We start from the raw sequence: 27,504 nt of genomic DNA on the forward strand, positions 1-27,504 counted from the left end.
TGGTTACAGAACCTCGCGTTAAATTGCCTTTTTTGATACTGGTCCAACTTGTTTCGAGATGTATTACTTTCTCATGAAGAATCTCACTGTTACAGTTATTTTTCAATAATTTCTTAATTTCGTTATTGGGAGTTCTGCTGTAATTAGGCGTAGCTGTTCGGCACAATAATCACAGCGACAACAGTGGTTTCGAAAGCCGAGGAAACTTCTTGCAGTCGGTGGCTAACAGAAAAATTATTAGCACTTGGCGTGCTACACAAGCGTTGGCCTTCTAACAATAAGTGCTTAAGTATCCCGCCGCGCGATACAAATAGTCTTTTGTTTGCACGAGGCAAAGATGAAAGGTAAATAGCGGTGTAAGCGACACCGCTTGATTAAAAGATCCGACATCGGCCCTCTTTTTTCTTCCTCTCCTTCCTTCTATTTTAATATAATTAGAAATACGCGATACCACCGTTTTTCTCTGCGAGCTAATGATTAATCGGAGCACTTCGTTTGTACCATGCTCGTTGCTAACTTAATTATGTAGAGCACCGATAACTCGCCGCCTTTACAGCCGTAACAAGTAACAAGATAATTTCGATTTCTCGTTACGAAATTTTATTTCATCGAGCTCGTTGTTCTGTTCCGTCCAATTCCGTACGGATTTCGGGCTGATTAATCTTTCGTGCGCGTGCATGTGAATGCATAAATTAGTCATCAATTATATCGATCTTATAAATATTTAGAATTCAATAGTAATTCAATTGATTCTCATATAATTAGTAATTCTATAGAATTAAATTCTTTTCTTTTACTTGATGTTTACAATGATATCCAATTAGCGACGCAACACTAAAATATTTTCGTTTTTCCTCTTTACAATTTAACATAATTGAATACCTTCTAATTGTAAGTCTTATTACGAAGACTCAATATGTATTTTTACGCAATTTTTGTATCGCTCTTAAAAGAGTTTCTTTTGTGAACTTACTAGAAAATATAAATTATCAAATAAAAAGGGAAACACTTGTACGATTTGTCAAAGGTAAACAGTTATGAGGTAAGAGTAAAAGATTGACTAGTATTTTATTGTTCTTTATGATATCGAATTGTAAATAATAATAGGAATTGTATTACTTTATTCGTCTATCATCGAAATTTTCTTTAGATTGAACTGCACACTATCTATTTTTTATTTGATACCGCTCTCTCATTCATTTCTATTTATAGCATTTATCCATGCATGTGTATATTTTCTCTTATCTTACAACTTTACTTAATCTTCATCTTAAGGTATTCTTTTCATTTCCTACCTTACTTTGCTTATTAATATCTATTTATTTATCTTTTCTGCATTCTTTTCTTATTTTCTATACATTTTTTAACGTTGTAATTATTTCTTCTTCTTTTCTCCAAATGTCATATACATTTTCCCATTTGTCTGAATTTAAAAAAATTTTTTGAATTTATTGTAAGAAGTCCGTGTTTTTTCCCGGCCGAATTCTCTACATTTTTATCATTTTCTTTCTTTTCCTTTTCATTCTCCTTTTTCTTTTCCTTTAATTCTCGAAGGTCCACTCTTATGTTCTTCATACGTATCCATTAAACTTCGAAATCTAAATTTTTGCTTTTCTTTCCAATCTCTGTATCTATTTATCCTTTTCCTTAAATTCATCCCTTATAACCATCCCTCTCCCTTCCACCTTTTTGTTCCTTCTGTTCACGTATCTTTTTCTTTCGTAGAATCTTAGAATCATTCACTCCTCACTCCAATTTTTCTTTCTTTCTACTCTTTCCTGATCTCTTTCAGTATTCCATAACTTCTTATTTTTCTTTTAAAACTTTTAAAACTATGTTTACATTTTAAATTTCCCCGCCCCTGTTGACTCTTTGCACTCAAGAGGAGATTCCTAATAGCCACTTGATTTCATACAGCAAAATTATAAAGTTTGATATTCAATATTAAGCTTCATGTAATACATCAGTACGTGGAATATTCAAATAAAATACCTTTCTTTCTTAACTAATATGTAATTTCTGCTTAAGTTACTTTCAAAAAATCTTATCTATGTCTCATCAGAAAATGTTAATATTCCCATTGAATAATCTTCGAGTGTAAAGGGTTAATATTCTTTATCCCTTTTTTTTTTCCTCCTACACGTTGTTTCACCCTGTTCTTTCATTCGCGTGTTCTTTCTTTCCTGCATTTCTTCTTCGTTCTATCAAGCTCTTTCTGTTTCACTCCTCTTCCTCAAACCTCGTTTTCTCCATAGCTACCTTTGCTTTCGCCCTTAGCGTTTTTTAGTGTTCTCCTGTCCCTCTGCGTCTCCCATTTCCATCTTCGTCCAGTAGTCTTGTTTCTCTTCTTTCATTCCCTTCCTCTCTCGTTTCGTTCTTCTCACTCCTTCTTTCATTACGACACCAGCAGGCAGTATTCCGAATCAATCCCCTCTTCTTCTTTGAACTTTCTTGCTTCTTCCCATATCAACCTGTCCCCAATCACATAATCAATCACACACTTCGCTGCTGCTCTAACTTATGTTGACTCCCTCTTCTCATACCACAGTTTTATTCTTTGATTTCGTATCATTTTCCTTTTTTCTTCATTTTCTACTTCGCACCAACCTCTGTCCACTCCTTCCATAGAAATTTCTTTCTACAATCACCTATTTTTCTTTCTCTGTTTTATTCTTTGTGTTCTTTACCTACGATGTATATTTTAATGTCCTTTCCGTATCTTCTTTCGCTCTTTTTGCATTCACTGTCACTATCATTCATTCTGTGGCATTCTACTCTTTTGCATATTATTTCCTTTTCCTCCTTTTCTAATTCTGATTGCCGTTCTTGCATTCCTTTCTTTGCCTCCGTCAACGTTTCCATGTCTTTTAGGTTTTGGTGCTGAGAGCTAGAAAATTAAATAATGAAAAAATTATGGTACTGTTGCTAAATGTTACCTAAAAAGATTTTTCAATTTTACTAGTATTTTTTATCTTACTTAGTGCTGTATATTCTTAAAGGTTTAAATATATTTTAAATATAATCCACGAGAAATCTACACTAATTTTCTGTACAATTTAATAGCATAAAGATATATGTACATATTTACTAACGCCATGAAAATAACATTAAACCGATAAGATTTATTTGAACTTGTATAACATACCTCTGAAAAGTTCAATACTTTATGTACTCGAACCCAGTAAAAATTGAGTTCCCCCAATTGTAAGTTACAAAATTATATTTCCCCGATATTCCTATAAAACGATTAAGACTAATCAATTTTTCCAGCGATACGGCAATCGAATATAGACGATCCTCTTTACAAGCGTTCAGGAGAAAATCGCGATTTATTTATGTCGGGGTCATTCGTTTCCGAGTTATCGCAATTAATTACGATAACACCGGCCGAGTGTCCAGCGAGAAATTCTTCTTTCATCGGCCCTCCAATTGTTTGTAAACTATATCCCAACATTGTTGAGGCGAGGGGTAGCGAGACGCGATAGTCGAATTTTTCATCGAGCCGGATAACAATTGCTTCCAATTATTTTCTGGTACCCGATGCGTATAGACCGCGTGAACGCCGCGAAACAGCTTTCCCCCTGAACGGTGATAACGCGCGACTGTTCGCGCTGAACAGTTTCCAAGAACGCGTTCCAGAATCGCGTGTTCCGTGCGTTTTCTGACCCAAAAGCGTATTGCACACAACGCTACAGGAAAATAGGTTTACAATCATGGGAGAATTCCGTCAGCCGGAGATTTATGATCTGTTTTTGTTACTCTGTTTGCGTCGAACCATACTCTATCCTTATCGAGAGTATGTACTCACGGTTCTGTAAAGACTCGCCTTCCAACGGCGCGATCCGATGCGGTAACGCGACGCGATGTTTCGAACTGCTAGTACCGTCCGTTGCACGAGAGTTGGCACTTTGGGCTTATCAGTCAGTTCTCGTCTCTTCTCATCTCGTTTTAAATGCAAATTTGCTATTCGTCGATAGGATCACGCGTAACCTATCAAAGCTATAAACAAAGCACATAACGAGCAACCCTTGTTGCCTTTATGTCATCCCGAGTGGCAACTCTGGCCAAACAGGAGGTATACACAGTTGGGAAATGACTTGACGTCTAGTTTGACTGCATAGGAACGACAACGTCCTTGGTCGTTTATAGTTTTATTTATACTTTAATTTTCTTCACAGTTTCGATTGATTACGTATAATCGTATTGGCGAATAGTAAATTAGCAGTATAAGAAAAATGAAAATTAATCGATTAGACCCACGTTCCTTAGCCTAGCCATCAAGTGTTGAGCAATGTTTATAAAATTTCATGATTGCCACTTGTAACTTCGAATCTCAGAAAAACGTTCAGAAATATATTCAACGTTTACCATTATCGAGCATTTATACGTTTGCACGGAACGTCGGAAACAAGATTTCCAAAAGCATCCATAGCTATACACCTATGTCTGCTTTAATCCTGAAATTAGTTGGGTTTTTAAAGAAATGCTGCACGATCCTTATCGTTGTAACGTATAACATATTACCGGCTATTTTTTGAAAACGTCTGTCTCTTTACCGTGTCTGGGCGTTTCTGGTCCTTTAATATCGCCCTTTACTATGCCTTTAGCATGGATATGCGAGGACACGACAAAGAAACAGACCGGCGTGGATGCAAAACGAATAAGGCGCAAAAGGCAGAAGGGGGAATATCTGCTAACACCTGAGCATTCGGGAGAAGCTCTGCGTGTCGCAATGCACGCGAAGGTGCACACGTGTGCTCTCCGGCGGACTAGCGGCGAGAAAGAGATAAAGAAAGAGCGAAAGAGGAGAGGACCTCGTAAGATATTGGCTCTCCCCAAACAGGTTTCTTAGACACATTCTTTCTGGGCTTGATGCTCGCCGTTCGTGCAGCCAGCATCTTATTAATTATTACTCGTCCCGAGAGAATTAAGACGCGAAAGTTACGACATTGTCAAATTTAGAAATCCTTTGGCCATTGCCATTGAAAATTGTGTTCCATTAGTCGCGACTCGTCTATTGGCCGACAAGCTATAGTCACTGGATTCATTGTGAATTCATCGACGTTTGAATCGAGAATGAGATCGTATGTACAACGTGTTCAAAGGGTACCTCTCGACGGTAATAACATATTGCATCCGTGAAAAATGAAACGACCGTAATAGCTAAATGGCAGATGTTCAGTTAGAAAATAAATGCATAGTAAACGTGCGCTGGGATTGGCACTCTAGATATCACGTATGTAATATTTACAGTTTATGAAAGGGGAAGATATCTGCAAAATATACTGAAGTACTTAGGAATTTCGTTTGTTACTGCCTTCGTGTGTATGGTCTGTAGAAAATATTCCTTTAATGGTTTGGTAATTGTGACCTCTGGATATGTTTTACGTTTTTCTACAGATTCAGGTACAATGATGATTGTTTTATATTTCTTTTCTTTAAAAAGATGTGACTAAATTGAAAATACGTCCCCACGAAAATCCATGGACAATTATTACTGACGTATTAAAGAGGATGTAATATGTATTATTGTAACAATGATATATCCAATGATCATAACATCTACTCGTAAAACTATAGACCAAATTTTATGTTTGTATATTCGGTACATTTGTATTTTATGATAAATAAGTACTTCCTTTAGAGTTTTTGTAGACTTTTGTGACTAATGGTTATGGCCATCTATATATAGAATATTGGTCCTCACGTCGGTCCTAGGACCATTATTTTTTCGGTCCCATATCGGTTTTAGGACAGATATGAGGACCGAAAAGATAATGGTTATAGAATAGAGGCGAGGACCAAAAAATAACGGTCCTAGACCGGATAAGACGACCGATATTCTATATATACATGAGTAGGTTGTTGCGAAAGATTCGGGAATTAGCCATTTCTAGCGATACCATTCAGTTGCTCTTGTTATTTTTGTAAAGCTTTACATTTTTAACATTAGAAAGTGCTCATGCAACACACTGGAAAACCGTTAGTTCATACTTATTTGTGACTTTTCTTATACTTTCCCGAAACGTTTGCAGTGACCCACGTAAAAGACCATAGCCGAAATCGATGTAGATCGAAATGTCAGTCCTTCGTAACTGTCTCAAGGATCGAAATCGATGAAATTTTCGAACTCTGATATAAGGTAGATTTGGCAGATGACTCGATATCTAACAAGACAGCACAGGAGCAAGAGGTGTCTTTCTAGTTCAGAATTTTATAATTTCGATTGGTCATGTCTAACCATATTGACGAATAGCAGATTAGCGATAAAAAACATCAAAACTATTGGATCTATCCATCATCTTTGAATGATGTCCTAGCAGTGATTTAGCACTACTTGGAAGCAACCTTGCGTCTCTTCCCTCGATTCGATTCAGCAGCAGTGGCTGGTGGGTGTCAAGTGGCGCACGTGCACCTTCGACACCTCCGTGTCCGGTCGAACCGGTGCTCGTTCTGCGCTGGTCCCCAGAAGATCGTTTTATCTGCCCCCGGCGCGCCGTGGCTGCGAGAAAGTCGCGATTACGCGGAAGTGACTTCCCCGGAGCGGTGTCAACGAAAAGAATTTGTCTCGGCACAGGGATTTGCATACGTTCAATGTTAACGGACGAAATTCCTGAGCACGCGCGTGACCGTGTTCGCTCGCGTATTTAATGAGGCCGGGGATCGTTTGTTCACTAGATTATGAATAAACGAACGAGAACATCGGCGGGCAACATCGCGTGTGTGCAGTTTAATTTTACAACTTCGTATTGCCGGCGTAATGAGATACGTTGTTGGTCGGACAGCGTTGGATAAACTTAGATCACGGTGCTTGGAGATTCAACGATAAGATGTAACAGGTAATATGTAGCGTTTTAGCTGTGGCTCGGGATATCGTGTTAAAGTTTCGAAGGCTTGCAACGTCTGATGTTGTAATAAAGTATGTTCGTGCCTGTATAGCCACTTTTAATGTTCCGCCGATATTAAAACTTTATCCTCCATTATCCTCATTACGTAAGGTAATTCCAGAGTGGATGGCTATGTTTCCATTGAAGCGCAGTCAAATGAAAACAGAGGATTAAAACGCCAGATTTGATTTCTAAATAAATTTCAGTTATGGAAGATAATCGAACCGGCCATCTATCCTATACTTTATTAGAGTACATTGTAAATTGTCGCTGCGTAATTATGCTCTCTCACGAATGAAGATTGTTAATACGACGCTGTACTTAAATTGCTGGAATTCTATTTATAGTTCGCCAACTATATGCATCATTTGTGTAGAAGAAGAAACGATTTGCATGTCGTTAGTGTTATTAGCATGTTTAGTAACGAAGTTAATCATTTCGAAGCTATAATGTAATTACACAGCTATGTATATGCAATGAGTTTTTTTTCGACAAATATGTATGTGTTTGACATTATCTGTAATAATGCTGTTTGAAATGTAACAGTTAAGATGTTAGCTATTCAAATTTCGTTCATCTTACAATAAAAAGAATCGGTGCAGCCTCTTTTCGCGTGATCATCCTTTGACATTGACTGCAAGAATTTTGAACAGTAGTATGCTATAAACGATTCAGATAAATCAAATTTGCGATCTACATAGTAATTATCGCCCTCCATGTATAACACATAGTAAGACACTGTAAAGGTAATTATAATAAATTGATCGTAAATTTGTAATCCGAGCTGGAGCGGACCCGGTGTGCCAAGGTGCCAGGACCTTGATCGCTGATCGATCGAGAATATCGAGGTTTATCGCGAATCAAATCAATCCCGCTACTCTATAATCAATTTTCTCCGTGTCAACCACGGAGCAGCTGGTACCGCGTGGCGCCAACTTGCTTCGACACTTTTGCCATTGGGAAGATCGGAAAGAATCGGTTTTCTCTCTCTCCCTCTCTTTCTCTCTTTTTATCTCGATGCTTGTCACAAGTTGTCTCCTGTCAGTGATCACCAGGGATTGAAAAGGTTCCGAAAATAACTGTTTGAAACTGTTATATGTTGCTTCTGATTGAAACAGTTATGGAGAATCGAAGTAAAGTCATAACTGTTATTAAGTGTATCGGTTTTGAACTGTATTGGTATTATATATATTTTGTTATATTGTATTGTATTGTATTTTAACATATCGTATCGATATCGGTATTGGTATTGTATTACATTATATTATATTATATTATATCACAGATATATTATAATATATTCTTTCACATTTATCCAGTAACAATCAGGTTATTATATTCGAGAGGAATAGAATCATTATCTGCTTGATATCAAAGAACTAAAAATACTTGCACGTTACAAATGAAAATCGGTAAAGAATTATTTAATCTTCCTTTTGTAAATACGAAACAAAGAATGAGAAATATAATTTGCGTTACCTGAAATGTAGTCTGGATTCGTATTACAATCCAATTCATCGTGTATTTGATTCGTCTCAGTCTACCCTATGACTTTATGTGAATTCTCCATAACTGTTTTAAGAATCGACACTGATGTCATAACTGTATTCAACCTTTGATAATCACGTGACACCCCTTTCCTTTTTTCCTTCCGTGTCCCTAAAAAAAAGTCCCTCCTCTACGTTTTTTTTTTCATACGTTCCAATTCCTAGGCGTTTTTATCGTTTGCGGCGCTCGCTCGAACTTACAATTAATAAACGACTGCCACGGAAAATGTGCTGCCGCTCTGATAATTGGCGCCCCCGTCAATGACGACGTCGCCATCGAGATATGCCTCGGTAATTAACACTCGTCCCACCGTTAACTGGACTTGTTCTATCGTTTCGCGGGGAATTCGAGTGTCGAGTGTCGAATGTCGAGTGTCGAATGTCGAGTGTCGAGTGTCGAGTGTCGAGTGATCGGCTAATTAATAAACGACCGGTTGCTTGATGGATGGGAATAGGCGCCTTACTCTTGTTCACGAATCATTATTCATTTTTGCAGCAAGGTCGGGAGAGTCCGCAGGTCTCGATCAAGATCGAGCAACGTTGACATTTTTAAATAAATTGAAATAGCAATAAGTAGAATGAAGCATAAGTTGAAAAATCTATTATAAGTCTATCGTGGATAATTGAAGTCCTTCGAATGATGTGAGTCGGAATTTTTATAATTTCAGTTAATAACATAGTTAAAAACACATTTATCAAACCTTGAGGAACGAAGTATTGAAATTTGTTTACCGTCATGATCATTTCGTGTTATGATTTCATTTATCACTATGAAATAGAAGCATTCCACTTTAGCATTTCACTAACAATACCAGAGGAAAATAATTTATGAACATAATCATTTAATCAAAGGGATTAAACGACTACGATATAATTTACTCACTTATTTGTCGTAATGATTTTCTTTAGTTGTTGGTGAACAGACTGATATTAACCCTTTGCATTCGAAAGTTTTTCACTTGAAATATTCTATACTTTCTAATTAGATGTAGACAAGATTCTTTAAAATGAATTTAGCGAGAAATCATACGTAAATTAATAATAATACTAAAATACTACTATAATAAATACCAAAGTTTATGATTTTGCTGTATCAAATCATCTGACGACTGGGCGTCGTCTTTCGACTGCAAAGGGTTAAACGACTGTATTTATCAACTCTCAACTATCTTAAATATAGCATTTAACTAATACGACTGATAACAATGCAGTGTTTTCGTCCTACCTTGAATATCCATAAAATTAACAAATCTTGTAAAAATTGATGTTTCGAACAACTTTTTCCTTCGACAAAATTCTTGCAAATTTAGTTTCGAGGATAATCGCGGAAACCCTTCGCTACCACTACATTGAATTCCATTTTCATTCGATCGTGTATTGATACGATCGTTTTATATAATTCGATATTAATAGAAACGGTCGAAGCGAACGTGATGAATGTTTCGCAGATTTCTCGCTTCTCACTGATAAACCGGCTCCAGTGAAACAGGATCGATCTGAATTTGCTAAGGACATGTGGTATAGGTGAATGAACCGAGTTGGAAACGTATGAACCCCAAATACGCTTGGACGTAGGTGATCAGCGACAGGTGCAACCGATAATCGCGGTGATCCTATCCAACTTGTATATATTTAACCATTTGTATACACCCAACCCTCCACTTACGCGGTATATTATTAGGTTGCTGCAAAAATTTGGACACCTACTATTATACTTACCATTAGAAGTTCATAACTGCAACAGATAAAGTGCAATAAACGGTATGAGTGTGCGTGAAAAAAAGTGAGAATGATTAAGAGAGAGTTTTAACCACTGAGGCTGAATAAACCAAATTATATTTTACATGTATTAATCCTTTACAGTTGTATGTTATGCTGGAGATGACAATACAAATTTATTATAAAACGTTGGAAATTGTTTGAAAAAGTACCATACTTTAAAAGAATGTAAAAATTCAATCTCACTATAATAATAATAAATAAAATATATATAAGACGTCGAATTCTACCATTGTAAATTACTTTAATTCATTTGCCTAAAAGTAAATACAAGTTTACACCGAACAACATTAAAAATAAATCGAGTGCAAAAGGTTAATCAGTTAACTGCGTTTGACGAGTATACACGTCACCTTAAAGCTCGAAATGATACTAATCCTTTCAACGATGAATCCTTTATTCTTTCAGATAAGCACGTAATTCTTCTTTGTTCTGCTTCGGGTTTTCATTAAAATATACCCTAGTTGCATTCGTCCTGCGAAACGAGAGATTTTTCAAACTAAATTCCACAGTTAACAGGTGAAGCGGAAGGACCACCCGGTACACGCGCGAAACCAGCGTACAGCGCGCTCAAAGTCAAGCCATCGTTGGCTAAGATTTATTTTCCGGCAGAAGGAAACGCGCGCGCGATTAAGCATCGAAAAACTCGTTTCTCCGCGCTCGAAATCGTGTTATCAACGACCACTTTCGTCGTTTTTCTAATTTTTCGTCGCGCACGGTTTCGCGGGACGCGGCGTTAACGAGACTAACGATACGCCGGCGCGCGCCACCCGGAACGAGGCGACAATTAAGCGCATTCTCGGATCGGGAATGAATTTCTTCATAAATCCTGGCCACTAACGTTTACGACTGACACACGATACTCTTATGGCGCTTGGTGTGTTTATTGGTAAAGAAATTGGACGTAAACGGCCGGCAGCTAGTCAGAACCTTTAGAATCTAGAATGATGCGTTTCGCGTTATCCTCTCGCTAATGGACCACGTGACAAGAATCCCCCGTGCGGCTTCGCATTCCTCGGATGGTTCACTTTTTGAAGAAGCTCATTCTGCCGTCGAGGAAACGGTTGGAATCGGTCACCGGGAATCGCTGCCGGGCGAATGATTTATCATCTCTGAACCACTTCTTAGCCATTTTATGATTGACGGAGATTGTCGGTAAATAATTGTTGGGAAACCTGATCGCATGTGCCAACAGGGTGGAGATTTTAGACCAATACACGAAACTTTCAATAATTTCTATGTGGCAAATAGTAAAAGGTTACATGAATACGGGTCGCTCAGAAGTCAAAGTGGTTAAGTCTAGAAAAGAAAAATTGAGAAAATGAATGTTTTAGCTTTTAGATCCTTTTCCATCGAATCCAGGGTACAGAATGACGCTATAATGGTCATCTTATTTAGGACTACCCTGTATTTATGATTAAATAGTTTCAATTGCTTTAAAGTTATTAATCCATACAAATGCCAATTATCATTCCAAAGTACCCCAAACAATTCAGAATTTAAATCGTGTATTTCACCTAGCTTTCCTATTTTAGAGTGCCTCTAGTAATTAGAGCCTAGCTCGAAGCTTGGGCAACAGTCGTCAATTGTACCGCAAGGTAAAAGCAGCAAGCAGCGAGGTGAAGTGTTAAGTATTTAACACCAAACGTACCGGCACTTTATATGTACCTGCTCTTATCGCATAACCAGCCGGATAATTGATTACAAAATAGAAGGTAAACAGGTTAGAAGGATAAATTCTTCTTAGTGGAAACGGAGACAAAAGAAAGAACAAGAATTGAGAAACTAATTAATCGGATGATATAAGAATCGATATGAAATTAAATGCACGAAAGGGAATGTAGAATTTTAAATCAAATTTTAAAACCAGCCGTTCGACCGGTCGCGGTACGTGTTACAAGCGCGACTTCGTAAAAGAAGAAACGTGTGAATCGCTGAAATCCTCGCGAAGGACATTCGCGAATAAATGTTCCTTTAACATTCCGCTGGTGTGTAGCCGTCCGGCTGGAAGCGATAATCGACACCGAATTTAAACTGCCGCGAGAAACTGCACACGCGTTCCCGCGTGTTACGTCACGAACGTGCACGAGAATTCCGAGGCGATGGAATACGAATTGGTAGTCAACACGATTACCTGTTGTTATGAAAGGTGAACGCCAAACGTGTTTGACCTCTTCTCGAATCATCGGATAGATAGAAAGTGTGATACTGGACAGAACCTTTTTCTGAATTAATGGGGAAACGAGAAGTTTGAAATTGATTGAAAGCCTACGTAATTAATGCACGATTGACTCTGCTGCGAAGATGTGTGTTGACAGTAGATTTACGGAACGAGTCAATTTGAATTTGCTACACATCGTTTGGTAAGTGTTAGGGTGGATTTTGATTGATGGGGTTATAAATATGTATCTTAATCGACTTACTTTTAGAGTTCTAATTTCTAACATCTGAATAAACGAATATCAATTCTTCTAAGAACCATAGAACAAACTGTATGGTAACAAAGTTTTTTGAGGTTTGAATTTTGAAAACTTAATATTACGAATGAAGATAAAATTCGTTTTTATTACTCCGTGCTTTATGAGTTACAACTTAGACATAATAAATAGATGCTCTATTTTTGATCACCTAAAGTTGAAGGGCTTACGATCCAAATATGGTTTCCATTTCTATCTTTATTACCTAGTCAATAGATTGATGAAGATTAAAGAAAACAATAGCCAATACATCATTAATTAATCTCCCTTCCAAGAATGAAATATATAAAATTGAATTTTCCCAAAAAGACGATGAAACTTTTTTGCCAACCTAATAAACAGAATTCAAGATACGCGGACGGTGTAAATTTCGGAAATATAAAATTTGCACTAACAGTAAGAATGCTGAATTTAAATATTCCGCTAGCTCCGTGCATCAGTCATATTTGAGTCGCCCAGAAACCAACGCGATTAAGTCCAAGAAACAAATTGAGGAAATTAATGTTTTGTAATACATAATTATTATACAACATATTCCGAAGCTATAACAAGGAAGATAGAAGAAAAACGAAGAAACGAATAAATCCTTCAGTAACTAAATAGTATATTATTTATTCCACTAGAACTGACAAAAATCAGAAAATATCAAAAAATCGACTTAACCGCATCGGCTTCTGAGCGACTCATTTACTGCGGAGCCGTGATTGACCGATCACCACGTGAAATACAGTTCCATGACTAATAACGTGCTACAGTGGCACATACGGTATAAGTGACTGCTCGTTAATCGCTATTTCCAAGCGCCCTCGGTAGCGACCTTATAATCAGAGACACTGACAAATCACTGTGTTTCTCTCGTCGTCGCGTCGGGTTTGCAGAAAGAAACGACACCTTCCGAGAACCCGTCATTAGACACATGCACCGACTCGCCGAACGTATCTTTATCCCCACCACGAAGTCTAGATACCATCCGGAAAAAAAAAGAATTCGTGTTCTAACGTACGCGGATAATTATGTAATCGTATCGTATAATAATTCATTTCTAAACGTTCTGCAGGAGATTTAATACGTTAATGCTTTAATGGATAGTGATTACCGTAACAATTGAATGTATACATTTTTGTCAACCGAATTCCGGTATATTATCGCTGACATTTATAATTGCGTACCACGTACTTACGATGAATTCTGCCATTGAATTAGAAGACTAATTTAGTTGACGTAAGGGTGATGATTTCTTATGGAAGTATATGAAATAAATGTAATAAAATAGTTTTAGATAAAGTGTTACGTTGTAACAGATAAATTACACTTTATTGTCTTTTGAATTCATTTATTTGTTCCTTTGTATAAACAGTATTATTAACTTTGAATATTTTAGATTTACGAACTTGACTAAATTCTGAATCTATAAAGTAATGTCGACTTTTCTGTTTGTATCATGAAATTCATCATTCTATAATAATATCGTAATGAAATAGTAATGTAATGACTGAAGTATAATTATGTATATGATAGAGAGGGTATACAACAGTTTCAAATATTTCGAATTTCAACGTATAATTTGATCAACCAGTGTGATAACGATATAAATGATAAGTTCAAGTGTATCTGCATCACGTGCATCCAAGCGATAATACTTTGAAAAATGTCTGAAAATTTTAGTAAATTTGACACAATATTTCCTGATATTATATCAGCATATGTCATGTAAGATTCATTGAGTATAGGATGCCACGTGCAGGTGCATCGCTGTGACGCCATTTAACCACCGTATATAATTACTAATCATGTTATGTCACCGTGGCTACATGCGTTCGCTCGCTTGAACAGTTCACTACGATGATACGGGACGACGACGAACGAAAAGCATACAAAAACAGTGTCTGAGATGCTGAAGCATATTGTACTTCATTTTCCGTTTATTTCACTTTTTTTTAATTAAATTCATTATTTAAGAATTGCAAAGGGGATTCTCCAACGGATTAACTATCAGATATCCATCAAATTCTACGTCCCACCGAAGCTATTGAATATTTGCAGGCTTAGTAGCATAAACGCAACCTTTTAACACTACGAAATCTTAATCTAAAGAAGTCTTAACAAACCTGTTTTCATAGTTTCTATAACGAAGTTAATAAAGGTCTATTTCACTGATCGGTAGCTCTATAGTTAATTAACTCTGCAGAACGAAATTAGAAACTGTTCATACGTTTCAAAATTTTGCATTTTCTTTTGTACATTTAACTTCATATCAATTCCTATATTACCCGATTGATCGGTTTTTCAAATTCTCTTTTTCTTTCCGTTATCACTAAGAAGAATGTATTTTCTAATTTATTTACCTTACTTTGTAGCCAGTTATTTGACTACTGCCAATTAAGAGACATTTTCGACGAAAAAATAATTTCACGGAATTTTGAATTGCCCGCTCGTTTGCCTAATTTATTTTTGTGCTATGTGAAAATCTTTTGTAAAATAGATCAATTTTCAAACATATGATGTAGTAGATAAGTAGGTATGTTACGTACATACATATGTTTGATTTGTGAAGCCTCCGTTGTTATCTGACAAGTGTATATTAACCGTACCGGCACTTATATACATACTACCTGTTCCTACCGTAACCAGTCAAATAGCTGGCTAAAGGTAAACGAGTTATATGATAAATTTTTCTTAGTGGAAACAGAAACAAAAGGAAAGACAAACATTGAGAGATCAATTAATCAGATGTAGGAATTTATATAAAGTTAAACGAACGAACGAGAACGCGAGATCGTAAATCAAATTGTGAAACCGGTCATTTGATATTTTCGCTGTATACTTAGTGTTAATAGTGGTAGTAATACTATTTGTTGTATTTAAATTGTACTCAAATGATATTATATCTTTTTAATTATATTTGAAGTGCTTTAAATTACATTTCACAGGCAATTTACGCTGAAAATAACTTGTCGGTCATCCTATGTCCAGTACGGTGAACGTCAATAAAATTCACTTGCACGATGCGATATGTCGAACAACATCGGTGTCGTAACTCGGAGAAAATCACACAAAAGGGGCCACTATATTGCGCGTGTAACTCGATAGATCGATCTCGTTGCAACGGGTTGCTATGATTACGAGAAAAGAAAAGACACACCGTGACCGTACTCGGCGCGGTTCCTGTGTATACTCGTTTCAACCATTCGAAGACAGTGTTGATCATTTACTCGTTTCAACAGCCAAAATCCAGAAAATCTTATTTTTTAACCCTTTGCACTCGAGAGGTGACTCTTAGTCACCGCTTGATTTGATACAGCAAAATTATAAAGTCTCATATATAATATTAAGCTTTGTATAATGTATCAATACGTGGAATATTGAAATAAAATATCTTTCCTTCTTAATTCATGTATGTTTTCTCATTAATTAGTTTCAAAGAAGATCGTCTGCATCCTATCAGAAAGTGTTGCATATTTCTAGTGAAAAACTTTCGAGTGCAAAGGGTTAAATGTTTCACAAGACCCATGTAACTTTGAAGTCATGTATCAGTATATTGGCATCTTGTTGATTTATTTCATTTTGCACTCAAAATGGTGAATGAAACTAAGTAATCAGTTCAGTTAAACTTCTATACGCTCAGGCGTGAAAGTTCGTCATTGTAACTTGGAAGTTACAAAATACATCCGTTTGATGGAATTATTGAAACTATTGGATACATTGTTAATTCGTTTTACTAATTTTGTACTGCATAGATTTTGTTATAATCATGAACAAAAATTCGGCCCATAGAGGGTTGAAGATATAAAGTATAAATATAGTGAAACGAAAAATTGTTAAACATGCTACAATATCCGAAACTTGTATACATGTATATATTTCTTCAATTCCTCTGAAAATGCTACCATACAAAAATTTATCTCTAGTAAGGACTAATTACAAGATTTCTTCAAAAAGCATGGCGACTTTATAGAAACTTCGTAGATCGCAGTAACGATAGATCACCTGCATCATTAATGCAAACAATTTCTCACGTTGTACGCCTACAAATGTCCATTTGCCGTAAACAAACCCGTGCATTACGTTACAAAATTTCACTCACCTATTAACCCTTAGCAGTTAGTCTATTTTATTGCAACCTCTACCTGTTTTAACAATTTTTTCTATATTTATGTGTAGTATCACAATTGTACCATTTAAAGGTAACATTTCAATGACTCCCAGATATTCTTGAATAAATAAACAGAGCGTCATATTAAGCTGCAATTGATGCTTTGCATGCGATCCTTTGCACCCGAGAGACAACTCCCAGTCACCAGATTTGATACAGCAAAATGATAAACATTGGTATTTACTATTAACCTTTATATACTACATCAATACGTGAAGTATCAAAAGAAAATAGCTTCGCTCCGTAATTTATGTGTTACTTATTGATAAATTAATTTGAAGAAATCTTGTCTACATCTAATTGGAAAGTGTTGAATATTTCAAGTGAAAATCTTTCGAGTGCAAAGGGTTAAAAGTGGACCATCTCTCCCCCAACTTAGCCGATATTTCAATTGAACTGGTCCGTGTTCGTATAACGCACAACGCTGGATCATTGGAACAAACGGACAACAATCCTTAGCGATTGCAGAACAATTTTGTCGTCTCGCTGGTCGTTTTCCTTTAATCGCATCCGCCGTGGCGCCAAGTGAATACACACGCGCGCTCAGTCGAGTGGAGCGTGCATCGTTGTCCATCGTTAGCATTCGACACGTTGCGCGATTATACCTCGGTGCACCGTGTTGCATTGTATTACGCTGTATTGCATCGCGTTGTAACTACGTTACGCATTCCCGTGAACGCGGTCGATGGCGATGGCCGTATGCATCGTGATAATCGACCGTCCGCATCGGATCTACGGGGTGTTTCGAATTTAACACTGGATTTACGGACATTCATTCTAGACTTTATCTTCCTTAGAAGACTATACGTTCGTTTATACTGATTGCGGAAATTAGAGTATCAAGAACAGAGAATTGTAATGTGCATTCGCATAATCGCATCAATCAAGATCGACTCAAACTGTTAACGAATAATGTTTAACACATTCAATATCCGCCAAATTGACGGATTCGGTAAATTGGTTAACTGTATACATAGAGTATAGGCGCGTCTATGAATTTTTAAATAATTGACGAATAATTTTGGAATTTATATTACCGATATATTGGGTGATGCGACAGTTTCGACGGTTTTCGGAGCAAGTAAAAGTATCGCTGTATTCATTTTTCGCTTTGGAATCGCATTTTTGCAGTGGTGGAATAAATGAGCTTATAGAAAGATGGGAGAGGGTAATAGCAACCAATGGAAATTGTGTAATAGATTAAGTCAATAATAATGTTTGATAAACGCTTGCGTTTATGTCTTATATAGAAACGTCAAAACTTTTGTATCAATATATTCTGTCTGAATAATTCAAGTGGACACGATACAAATTCCAAGTTGGAACGATTTGAGGAAGAATTTAGAAAAATGAGAAATTATAATTTAGGTATTAATATGTTAATATAGAAAGGAAGATCATCCGCATAAACATGGTCTTTAAATTATTATGTCGATATATTATTTGATGTGCTTGAAGACACCCCAGTTTATCAATTTAAGTGTGTCCATCCTCGTGAGCTACATTTTACTAATCCATTAACGTAATACGTTATTTAAAAATCAATAGAAATGCCAGTAAATAAAATTTATATAATAAAATAAACAAAAGTTTAACAGCAGATGTAAGAGAACTTCAAAAATGTTCATTGAATTTTCATTTAAAATTTAATCGATCCATTTACCAGTTTAGTAACCACATTGCCTGTAAGATATAAATACATATCATATTTTCTACATAATAATTCAATATATTCAATTTTTTGATTTAGTTTTTTAATTATAATTATAATCATTTTTTGAATAAGTTATAAGTTATTTGTAATAATATATTGCTACATCATGTATTATACCTATCCCATTTCCGCATGCACAATACAAGATGACAATTCTTCAAGGAACAACATAATTTAAAAAAAACACTCGAAATTCTAACAAAATCTTTAAAACACGCATTTCCACTGTTGCTTCTCCACGGACAAGGAAGACAATAAAAGAACGACAGTAGAGTAGACTAGTCACGATAATAGATAACTAATTATCAAAGGCACATTCAATAATTTCGACGGGAGCAATTATCGATATGATCGGTCATTTGAAATCGTAAATCATGTTCCACATTCCTTGCGATGCATGCGCATGATGCAACGATCCAGGCGCCTGTTCTGACGAGTCGGAGGCGCCTTCTTTACTTCTTTACTGGATGGAGGCGCCTCCTCCGAGTTAAAGACGCCTCTGTTCCAGACTCTTCCTAATGAATCATTTCTGAAGCTAATTTAGTCAGACGCTTTCTATCGAAACGTAATATGTCCACGTCAGACTTTCGCGGCAAGATCAGTTGGTTCAACGAATCCGTTCAGAATTTTCGTGGGGATTTCAGTTTCGCGCAATCCCGTGGACCCGCGGCACGCGATAAGATAGCGCATCTCGTTTGCAAGCGATAAAAATCGGTCGACGAAGGTCGATTTCGATGTGATACAAGGGAACTGTAGTCGAAAGCCAATGTAACGAATGAAATCGTAGAAACATGGACTAGATGAAGTCAGGGGGAAGTTATTAATCGTTAGATAAATGAATGAATGGCAGTCAGATGAAAGGTGAAGCTAGGTCGTTTTCAGTCTATTTCATTTTTCCAAAAATGTCTTGGACACGATAATGGTAAGAACTTATACGAACTTCATCCATTAGGTTTTTGTAGAATTTTATAATTTTATTAGTAGATTAACCCCTTGCATGGAAATGACCAGTCTCGTTCGTATGTACCACTCCCCATGCGAAACTCAATTTTGTAAATTATTTTATAGCCAGTTATATATTTATTAATTAATTAAGTATATTATATTTTATAACCAAGTTTATAATCAAAATAATTTCTTTTACTGTAATACTTCAGTTTTTTATAATTGCCGTATCTGAGTACAAGTTTGGGTCGAAACAAATCGTAAGACAAGAGGTTAAGTTACCATAGGTCACCTCTATGTATTGAAAATCAAAACTTCAAATTGAAACTCTTGATTGTTGAATAAAGAACGAGAATTCTTCTAGATATAGACACATGTAAATGCATTTGAAGCATTTATGAATGAGCAGAAGATGGAAAAGTGAAACTTTTCGTTAAAACATTCAGAACTGTAATTATACTGAAACTTTAATGTAAGAAACAAATTTTCTGTTCCTGCGTCTATAAAGTAATCTGGAAAAACATTAATTTACATTCCTAAAATTCCTAAAATTAGAGACTTAGGAAAAATAGGTGTTTGGATCGATTTCTGATAAATACTTTTCAATCGTTACATAAGTATTAACCCTTTGCATTTGACAGTTTCTCACTAGAAATACTCAACGTTTTCTGGTCAGATCTCAGATTTCAAACTGACATATTCCACATATTGATGCATTACAGAAACTTTAATATGAAACATCAAACTATAATTTTGTTGTAGCTAATCAAATGGCCACTGAGAGTCTCTCGAGGACAAAGGGTTAATCTATACTGCGTTTAGAATTCGACATATCGTTGGACATGCTGTGCAATGTATTTCACGTAAAAAGGTAGTATTCTTTCCAACGTATCGTTTCAAAGGTTGAATCACAGTTGCCAATTATGGTTAAGAAGTGAAGTTTTCGAACGTGAGTGTAAAAGGTCACGGAAGACAGCATAATGCGTTGGCAATATTCTCAGAACGCCGAACGATACGGATGGATTCAAGGAAGACTGCCAAAGAATTAGTCATCCCGTGAAATATCCGCCCGGTTTTAATTTTAATTCTTTCTTTGGCATTTCCGCTCGGCGAAGAGTCATCGTGTACTTCCAGTAAACGTGAAACGTTCGCGGCATACGTAATGTTGTACCGGTTACTTGATTATGTTAAGAGTATGTAAATGTATATGAAATGATTCATTAATATTACTCGACGTCATATTCAATGGCAATATTTCTTGTCAAAGGAAATTTGATGTACAGTCGGCCGACGAGAAATGAAGGGTTTGCTGGCAAGAAGTAGACAGCTCTAATTTCAAGTTACTTCAGTGAATTAACAAAAATCAATTAAAAATCAGGCACTACTTCCAATGTATTGTATGTACTCAACTAATAATTATATTAATTTAAAGCTAATTTCTTTTCATTCTACGTGAAACATTACATTATTAAAAGTGAAATTATATATTTAATAAAAAGTATGTCAAAAATGGAACTGCCCTTTAAATGTAGACTTTTGATTGTACTCTGAGAATGGTGTATGTTCATTTTTGCATATTACAAGAATAATACATATTATACTATCTGCGAAGAACTAGATAATAGGTACATTCGTTTTTGAACAATTGAAGTATACTACAATACTTCGAACGTAAACGAGGTAAATATTTGGATAAACAACTCAAACAAAGTGCATGTTACAATATAAAATCCTTCATAATTCATTTCCGAAATACATGTTTAACCGTTAGATAGTTAAACGTTTAGCAAGTATAAAATTCGTATATGTACAGGACACAGTCAATTTCTTGTCACATTTCTATGTAAATATCGTAAACAACATAATCTAATATTTTAAAAACAAAAATTCTTGTTAGTCGAAAATTGTATGGATCATATATAGGACTTACCACACTATCTTAATACTTACGTAGACATATGTGTATAAGTACAAGTATCTATTTCTTTAAAAAGTTACAGGTCGCATTATACAGTTACGCTAATAGAGGTACAATAATGGTAGAGGTTAACTATGATTCGCAGTAGTGAAGCCGTCGAACGGTTAACACAGTACGAGTGTTTTTTTCTTGATCCTCAAGTTACAATAACATGTGCTTGTTTAGAGATTTTCTGAACATTGTGTAGCATATTTGAAGGTGTGTATGCGCAGATAGATATATAGATACGCAAACTGTATGTTTTAGGAGGAGTGCAGGAGGAGGATAGCCGAGTGCACGATGAGTGACGGTGCGAGCACACCGGTATGTGGGAGCGACGGTGTTACGTATTCAAGTCAGTGTCGGGTCATCTCGAAGCAGTGTCAAGGCATGTCCATCCTTATCAAACACACTGGTCCTTGTCCAGGTAGGACGATACTCCATGCTTCAAATACGAACCGATATACCATGTGATATTTTATTGTTTTGCTCGGGCAAACGAGCAAAATGTGACAAACCAAACCGTTTCGTTCATGTTCCATCCAATACTTCTTATGTGTGCCAACCAGTGGCGGCTCGTAGCTGAAATTAGTGGGATACCGCTCTAGAAACTTGTTAGCGTTTGTTTTAAAATGTTCGTATCTTTTTCATAAACTGGGGGATGGCTACTCACAAGCTTAAGGATTATATATTGTACAAATATAAAGAGAGAATTAAAGAAAAAAGGACGCATTGTATTAAATGTTATCGATAATATCAAGTGGAAATTGGGGGTGCTGCGGTTCTACAGCGCCTATACGCGAGCCGCCACTGGTGCTAACTTTACCTACGCACGTATTCATCAAAGTGTTAACCCTTTGCGCTCGTAAGTTTATCAATGGAAATATTCAACATTTTCTGACGAGATATAGGTCATATTGTTTGAAACTAATTTAACGATAATTCATAGATAAATTAAGCAACAGAGGTATTCTATTTAAATATTTCACGTAGCAATGCAAACTTTAATTTAAAATATTAAATATTCAACTTCATAATTGTGTTGCATCGAATCATGTGGTGACTAAGAGTCACCTCTCGAGTGCAAAGGGTTAAATATCTAAAATGATTTTAAAAATAGACAGTTTCACATGAATACTGTAATAAATATATGGAGAGGTCGAAAAATGTGTTAATAGAATGTTTATAATGGCTACATAGGGCAAGGGGTTAAATCCGGTCATTTTACCGGTTCACGGTACGGTTGGTGTTAAACATATCGAAGATAGTTACGTGTCGCAAAGGGTTTGATCGCTAACGATAAGCAGACGCGGAACGTGTCGGTGACGACGACAGTTCCCTTTTTCCGTTACGTTTAACGAGAAGCAAGGTAATTAAAAGGGGATCTGTCCATCCAGAGACACCGGCGTGCTTCTCCGCGAGGTTGACCGCCAGGCCAGGCGCGCGACCAGTCTGCCGGCCCGATGGCACTTACGCACCTGTGCAATGTCACGAGGAAACCGGGTACTGTTGGTGTGTGACGCCGCAGGGCAGACCGCTGCCCGACACCTCGGTAAGACACCAAAGACCAAGATGTTTGAAACCCGGTCCCAGATCTGCTGCTTCCACCAGGAGCGGGCAAAGGAGGCGCTCGCCGAGCTGGAAGCAGCGAAGGCAGTACAGCAGTAAGCACAGGAACACCTGCGATCGCGCGGAGAAGTCCAAGTTTAACGGGAACCTAATCGAGAACTTCAAGATCGAGTATAGGCGGACCAACATCTCCACCGACGGTGAGGATTTACTCGAACAGAGGCAGTTTCTCCATTGGGAAACCAATGAAAGAACGGACAATAATGTGAGAATGAACGTATTAACCCTTAACGGAGCCGCCGTATAAGCGGCATGGCGCTTTCATTTACTAGGTCCAATGCCGCGTGACGGGAAAAATCATTTTATTGTTTTTATCACTGTTACTGCTGTAATATTTACAATTAACACGGAAGTATTGTGTCAGTTCTGTGAATCTGTTTCCGTTTGTTAGCTATGTTACGGTATTTTTTCGTGATAAGTGAATTTGAAATACTTCCGGACCGTTAAGGGTTAACTGGGTCGCTCAGAAGCTAATGCGGTTGAGTCGATTTTTTGATATTTTTTGATTTTATTAGTTTTTTGTAACGTTTGAAACGTAATATTTGGATGAAGATTGTCCTGTTAGAACAGATAAGCGTAACGATGACGAAATTAATTTTTCCTGTTATATACCCTGTTACCATTTTCGCTGATTCCCACTAAATAACGGCCCCAATGCATCAACAAGCAATAGAATTTAGTTGCCAATGTAATAGTTAGTGTATCGTTATATTTATTGTAATTCGAATGATTGAAATTGTTGATTGATATAACGTGTAGCAACACACTTTGCATAGACATACATACATGAACACGGTCCTTGAATCCGGTAGCATGTTTCGACATAGAGTGTATTAAATTTGATTGGATCAAGGTTTGCTCCGATTACGTCAACCCGAAGATCGCGAACGGTATATTGAATATAATCTAGAAGATCGATTGTAGGTGATCTGAAGTACAATATAAGAGTGTCGATTTGTAACCATACTTACGTATTCAAGATATACAAATTATGACAGAGAAATCATTCAATTCATAAGATGAATGGAAAAGATCGTGTAGTATTTAAACTTTGCCATTTTGTTTCCTCGACTGGGTATTGTATTATCAGTTTTTATAAAGTTACATCGTTCAAATATTAGCAGTCACGCCTTGCAACGTAAGCTTCTAAAGTCCCGCCTTAAAATTCCACATTGTTCGCCTAATCATTTCTATTCCTGAACATTGCTGTTCCGTAGCCAAGTTTAAATGGTGTCTGTAATACCTTCATCATTTCTCTTCAAAATAGGGTGATTTTAGTCGATCCTTGATGAAAGCAATTATCAAGAAACTCGATTCATAATTGTCGAAAGGTTGAATGATTAAGTAGGAACGTGTTATTAGGATGATTGAATTAACAGTTAACTTATCAAATAAAGAAAGTACTTCGAACAGTAGTTACATGGCTTCAAGAAAGGCATATTGTTTTTACTTTCTATTGTTCAAATCAAATTTACTATAAAATAACATATTCTCACAGCTGACAATTTGACATTTTTAAAACACTACGGATTTAGTTTTTCCACACAGGTTCCTTGAGGTCGTTCTAATTCGCATCATTCATGCACATGTATACACATAAAGTGATTCCAACGAAGAAGGCCACAGTCTCTTTGAAACTCATTTAAATGTAAACTGAAAGAATTGGAACACCAGATTTGATTGATAAATAAACTTAAATTACTTCCATACAAAATAATCGACAAGAATTAGAACTACAAACGAAAGAAACATGTTTGTCTTGCTGCTCACTGTATCGTTTGCGTGGATCGCATAGACTTAATATCGAATATAACATTTTCATGGGAAATTTCATTTCCAATAGATACTATTATCTTTCGAGTCAACTTCGATTCGTTACTTCGTATTTCTCCAAATTTCTTTCGAAGCTTACGATTCAAGTGGACTCTAATATGTTTGATATTGTTTTCCGATAATCGGCCGGCCAGTAGGCGACAAGAACGTGGAGCGCGTGTTGTCGTGGAAATTCGTCACCCTCGACAAGAACGGCGACGGTTACCTGGACAGAGCAGAATACAAGGAGCTAAGGAGACTCGCGAAGAAGGCGGTAAGGCCGAAGAAATGTGCTCGCACGTTCGCCCGCACGTGCGACCTAAATCGGGATTTGAAACTCTCCAGGCAAGAATGGGGTGCCTGCCTTGCGAACGACTTCACTCGTAAGTTTAACACGTGGTGCACGTGCTTCTCACTCGTGATAAGGGAGAATCTTCTGCCACGAACCGCTTATGCTACGTGTCCACGTCAGAGTGTACTCTTGAGATGTTGTGCGATCTCTTTGAGTGATATAAAATAAGATGCAGCGAACTCGCAACGTTAGGGGTTGTACTGAATACCTATGTTATTCGTACGTTCTTATCAGAGGTGTCAATTATTTCCATGACCCAGCTATTTAATTAACTCCGTGTGAAATTCTTTTTGGCTGAGTTCGAGTGATTAATCTTACTATAAATGACTTGCGTGAAATTGAGAAGTTAGAAATTGAGAAATTGATAAATTGAAAAATGACAAAAATTAGAGAATTGAAAAATTATGAAGATAGAAATTAAGATATCGAAAAATTAGAAAATTAGAAAATTGAAAAATTATGATGTTGGAAATTAAGAAATTGAAAAATTAAGAAGTTAGAATGTTAAGAAATGTTTCATTCATTGTACGTATATATTAACTTTGGAAACGAAACAATGAAAATAGAAAAATAGACTTTCCCTTTGATTCATGTACAATGAGAAACATTGATTTCTGTTAAATTTCTCTGGAGATCTTCATCGCTAGTCTCACTTGTCATTATAGGGCAAGGGGTTAAACGAGATTAGTTACAATACTGGAACAAGGGTTTTCAGTAATTTATCGATACTTAAGAACTTTTTTATCGATTCATTATTTTTATTTATTTATTAAAGGTAACTCTCAAAAGTAAAACTCTGAAATCGTCACGTAACATTCGAATCCTTTTCGTTCACATTTGCACGAGGACGGTCTTTGATCCTTTTATGCAAATTAAGCTTATTCGTTGAATAAAAGTAAGGTGTTATTTACTGTATACTACATATACATTGAACCCTACGCGTATTGAATTAACTTCTTAAGCGTGCTTAACAGCTTCTTATGGTAAAGTGATATTGCAAAACAGCATGCATGTAAATATACATTGGAATCTAGTACACTGACAATGTTTGTCGAATGTCAGAACAACTTTTCTTATAATTTACATTGTGCAACATTAACATTGTACAACGCAATCCTTAACCCTTTGTACTCGACAATATTCTTCACTACAAATACACATTATTCTCCGATGAAATATTAATAATACTTGTTGCAACCAACGTACAGAAATATCTTATATAAGTTAAGGGGTGGAATTATTTTATTTCGATGTTCCATGTGTTAATACGCTATGCAGAATTTAATATTAAATTTGAAATTTTATAATTTCGCTGCGTCTAATTTAATGCTGACCGAGAGTCGCCTCTCGAGTGCAAAGGGTTAATTTCTAGCTAACCCTGCACTGTACTTCAGTTTCGACGTGTAAAGCTCACCTCGTAATTTTACAAAACCTCTACAACATGTGTAATGGAAACATTAGTGATAGTAATAATTGTTTTTCATTAACGCATCTTCATTTCAATGTCTCATTTTATTTTGTCTGCAAACCGAACGAATGAAACCATTATCTTTTATAATAGGTAACGGATTTTACTGACATCCGTTAAAACGTTGACTGCCAGTGTGATCACTGATGATCGAAGCTTCCAAATTATTTGAAAACAATTCCAATTTGTAAGCTAATCGATGTCCAATGAAAATGTTCGATAGCGCAAATAATTAGATAATAGTATAACCCCAGAACTGTGATACCAAGTAATTAATCATTTTGTTCCTTTCTTATCTTCGCCGCAAAAGAAAAAGTGATACATAAAACGCTGAAGTTTTCATGGCAATCAACGTGCTAAAAGAAATCTTTCAGATGACCAAATTTCGCGTCCCTGCAATTTCCATACACTGAACACGGTATCATGCATGAAAGGTTAGTTTAGCTACAAACAAAAATTTCTCCAAATTTTCTGCTAGTGATCGAAATTAAACAACGCCCAGACCTGTCCAACAGCGAATCATCAAATTCAAGTGCAAACATTGCTAAAACCGCTTTCCTGTTAGGCGCGGGTAGTCAAGGTCACAGTCGAGGTTGTTCGCTGCATAAATCAGTTTTGAGCTCGATGATATTTGCGAACTGGCGCCACGCCGTTGCGCCACGAATGTTTGCCTCTCCCGGGAGCTCCGTGTCGTATTATCTATTTCTGCATTATCAATCGCTTGTCCCACCCGTAATCATTCGCAAGAATTCGCCTAAAAGGATCGAAGATCGTTTTCGTCTGA

At 36.5% G+C, this 27,504-nt stretch overlaps 1 protein-coding gene across 8 annotated transcripts in view; it reads left to right on the forward strand.

The window, feature by feature from the left end:
• magu (SPARC related modular calcium binding-like protein magu) overlaps window positions 1–27,504 on the forward strand; it is a 39,006-nt gene that overhangs the window by 2,248 nt on the left and 9,254 nt on the right. For 2 of the 8 annotated variants that reach the window (XM_031990860.2, XM_076369306.1), the window contains exons 2-4: window positions 21,727–21,886; window positions 22,857–23,228; window positions 25,056–25,283. In XM_031990860.2, coding sequence (XP_031846720.1) covers window positions 21,727–21,886; window positions 22,857–23,228; window positions 25,056–25,283 — 760 coding nt within the window. Of the gene's footprint in view, window positions 1–19,123; window positions 19,480–20,264; window positions 20,374–20,471; window positions 20,696–20,769; window positions 20,900–21,726; window positions 21,887–22,856; window positions 23,229–25,055; window positions 25,284–27,504 lie in introns of those variants that run through there. The other 6 variants (XM_031990861.2, XM_076369307.1, XM_076369310.1 and 3 more) reach the window with 5 other exon arrangements.

This window comes from Nomia melanderi, chromosome 7, assembly GCF_051020985.1.
Source record: "Nomia melanderi isolate GNS246 chromosome 7, iyNomMela1, whole genome shotgun sequence".
Taxonomy (NCBI): Eukaryota; Metazoa; Arthropoda; class Insecta; order Hymenoptera; family Halictidae; genus Nomia; species Nomia melanderi.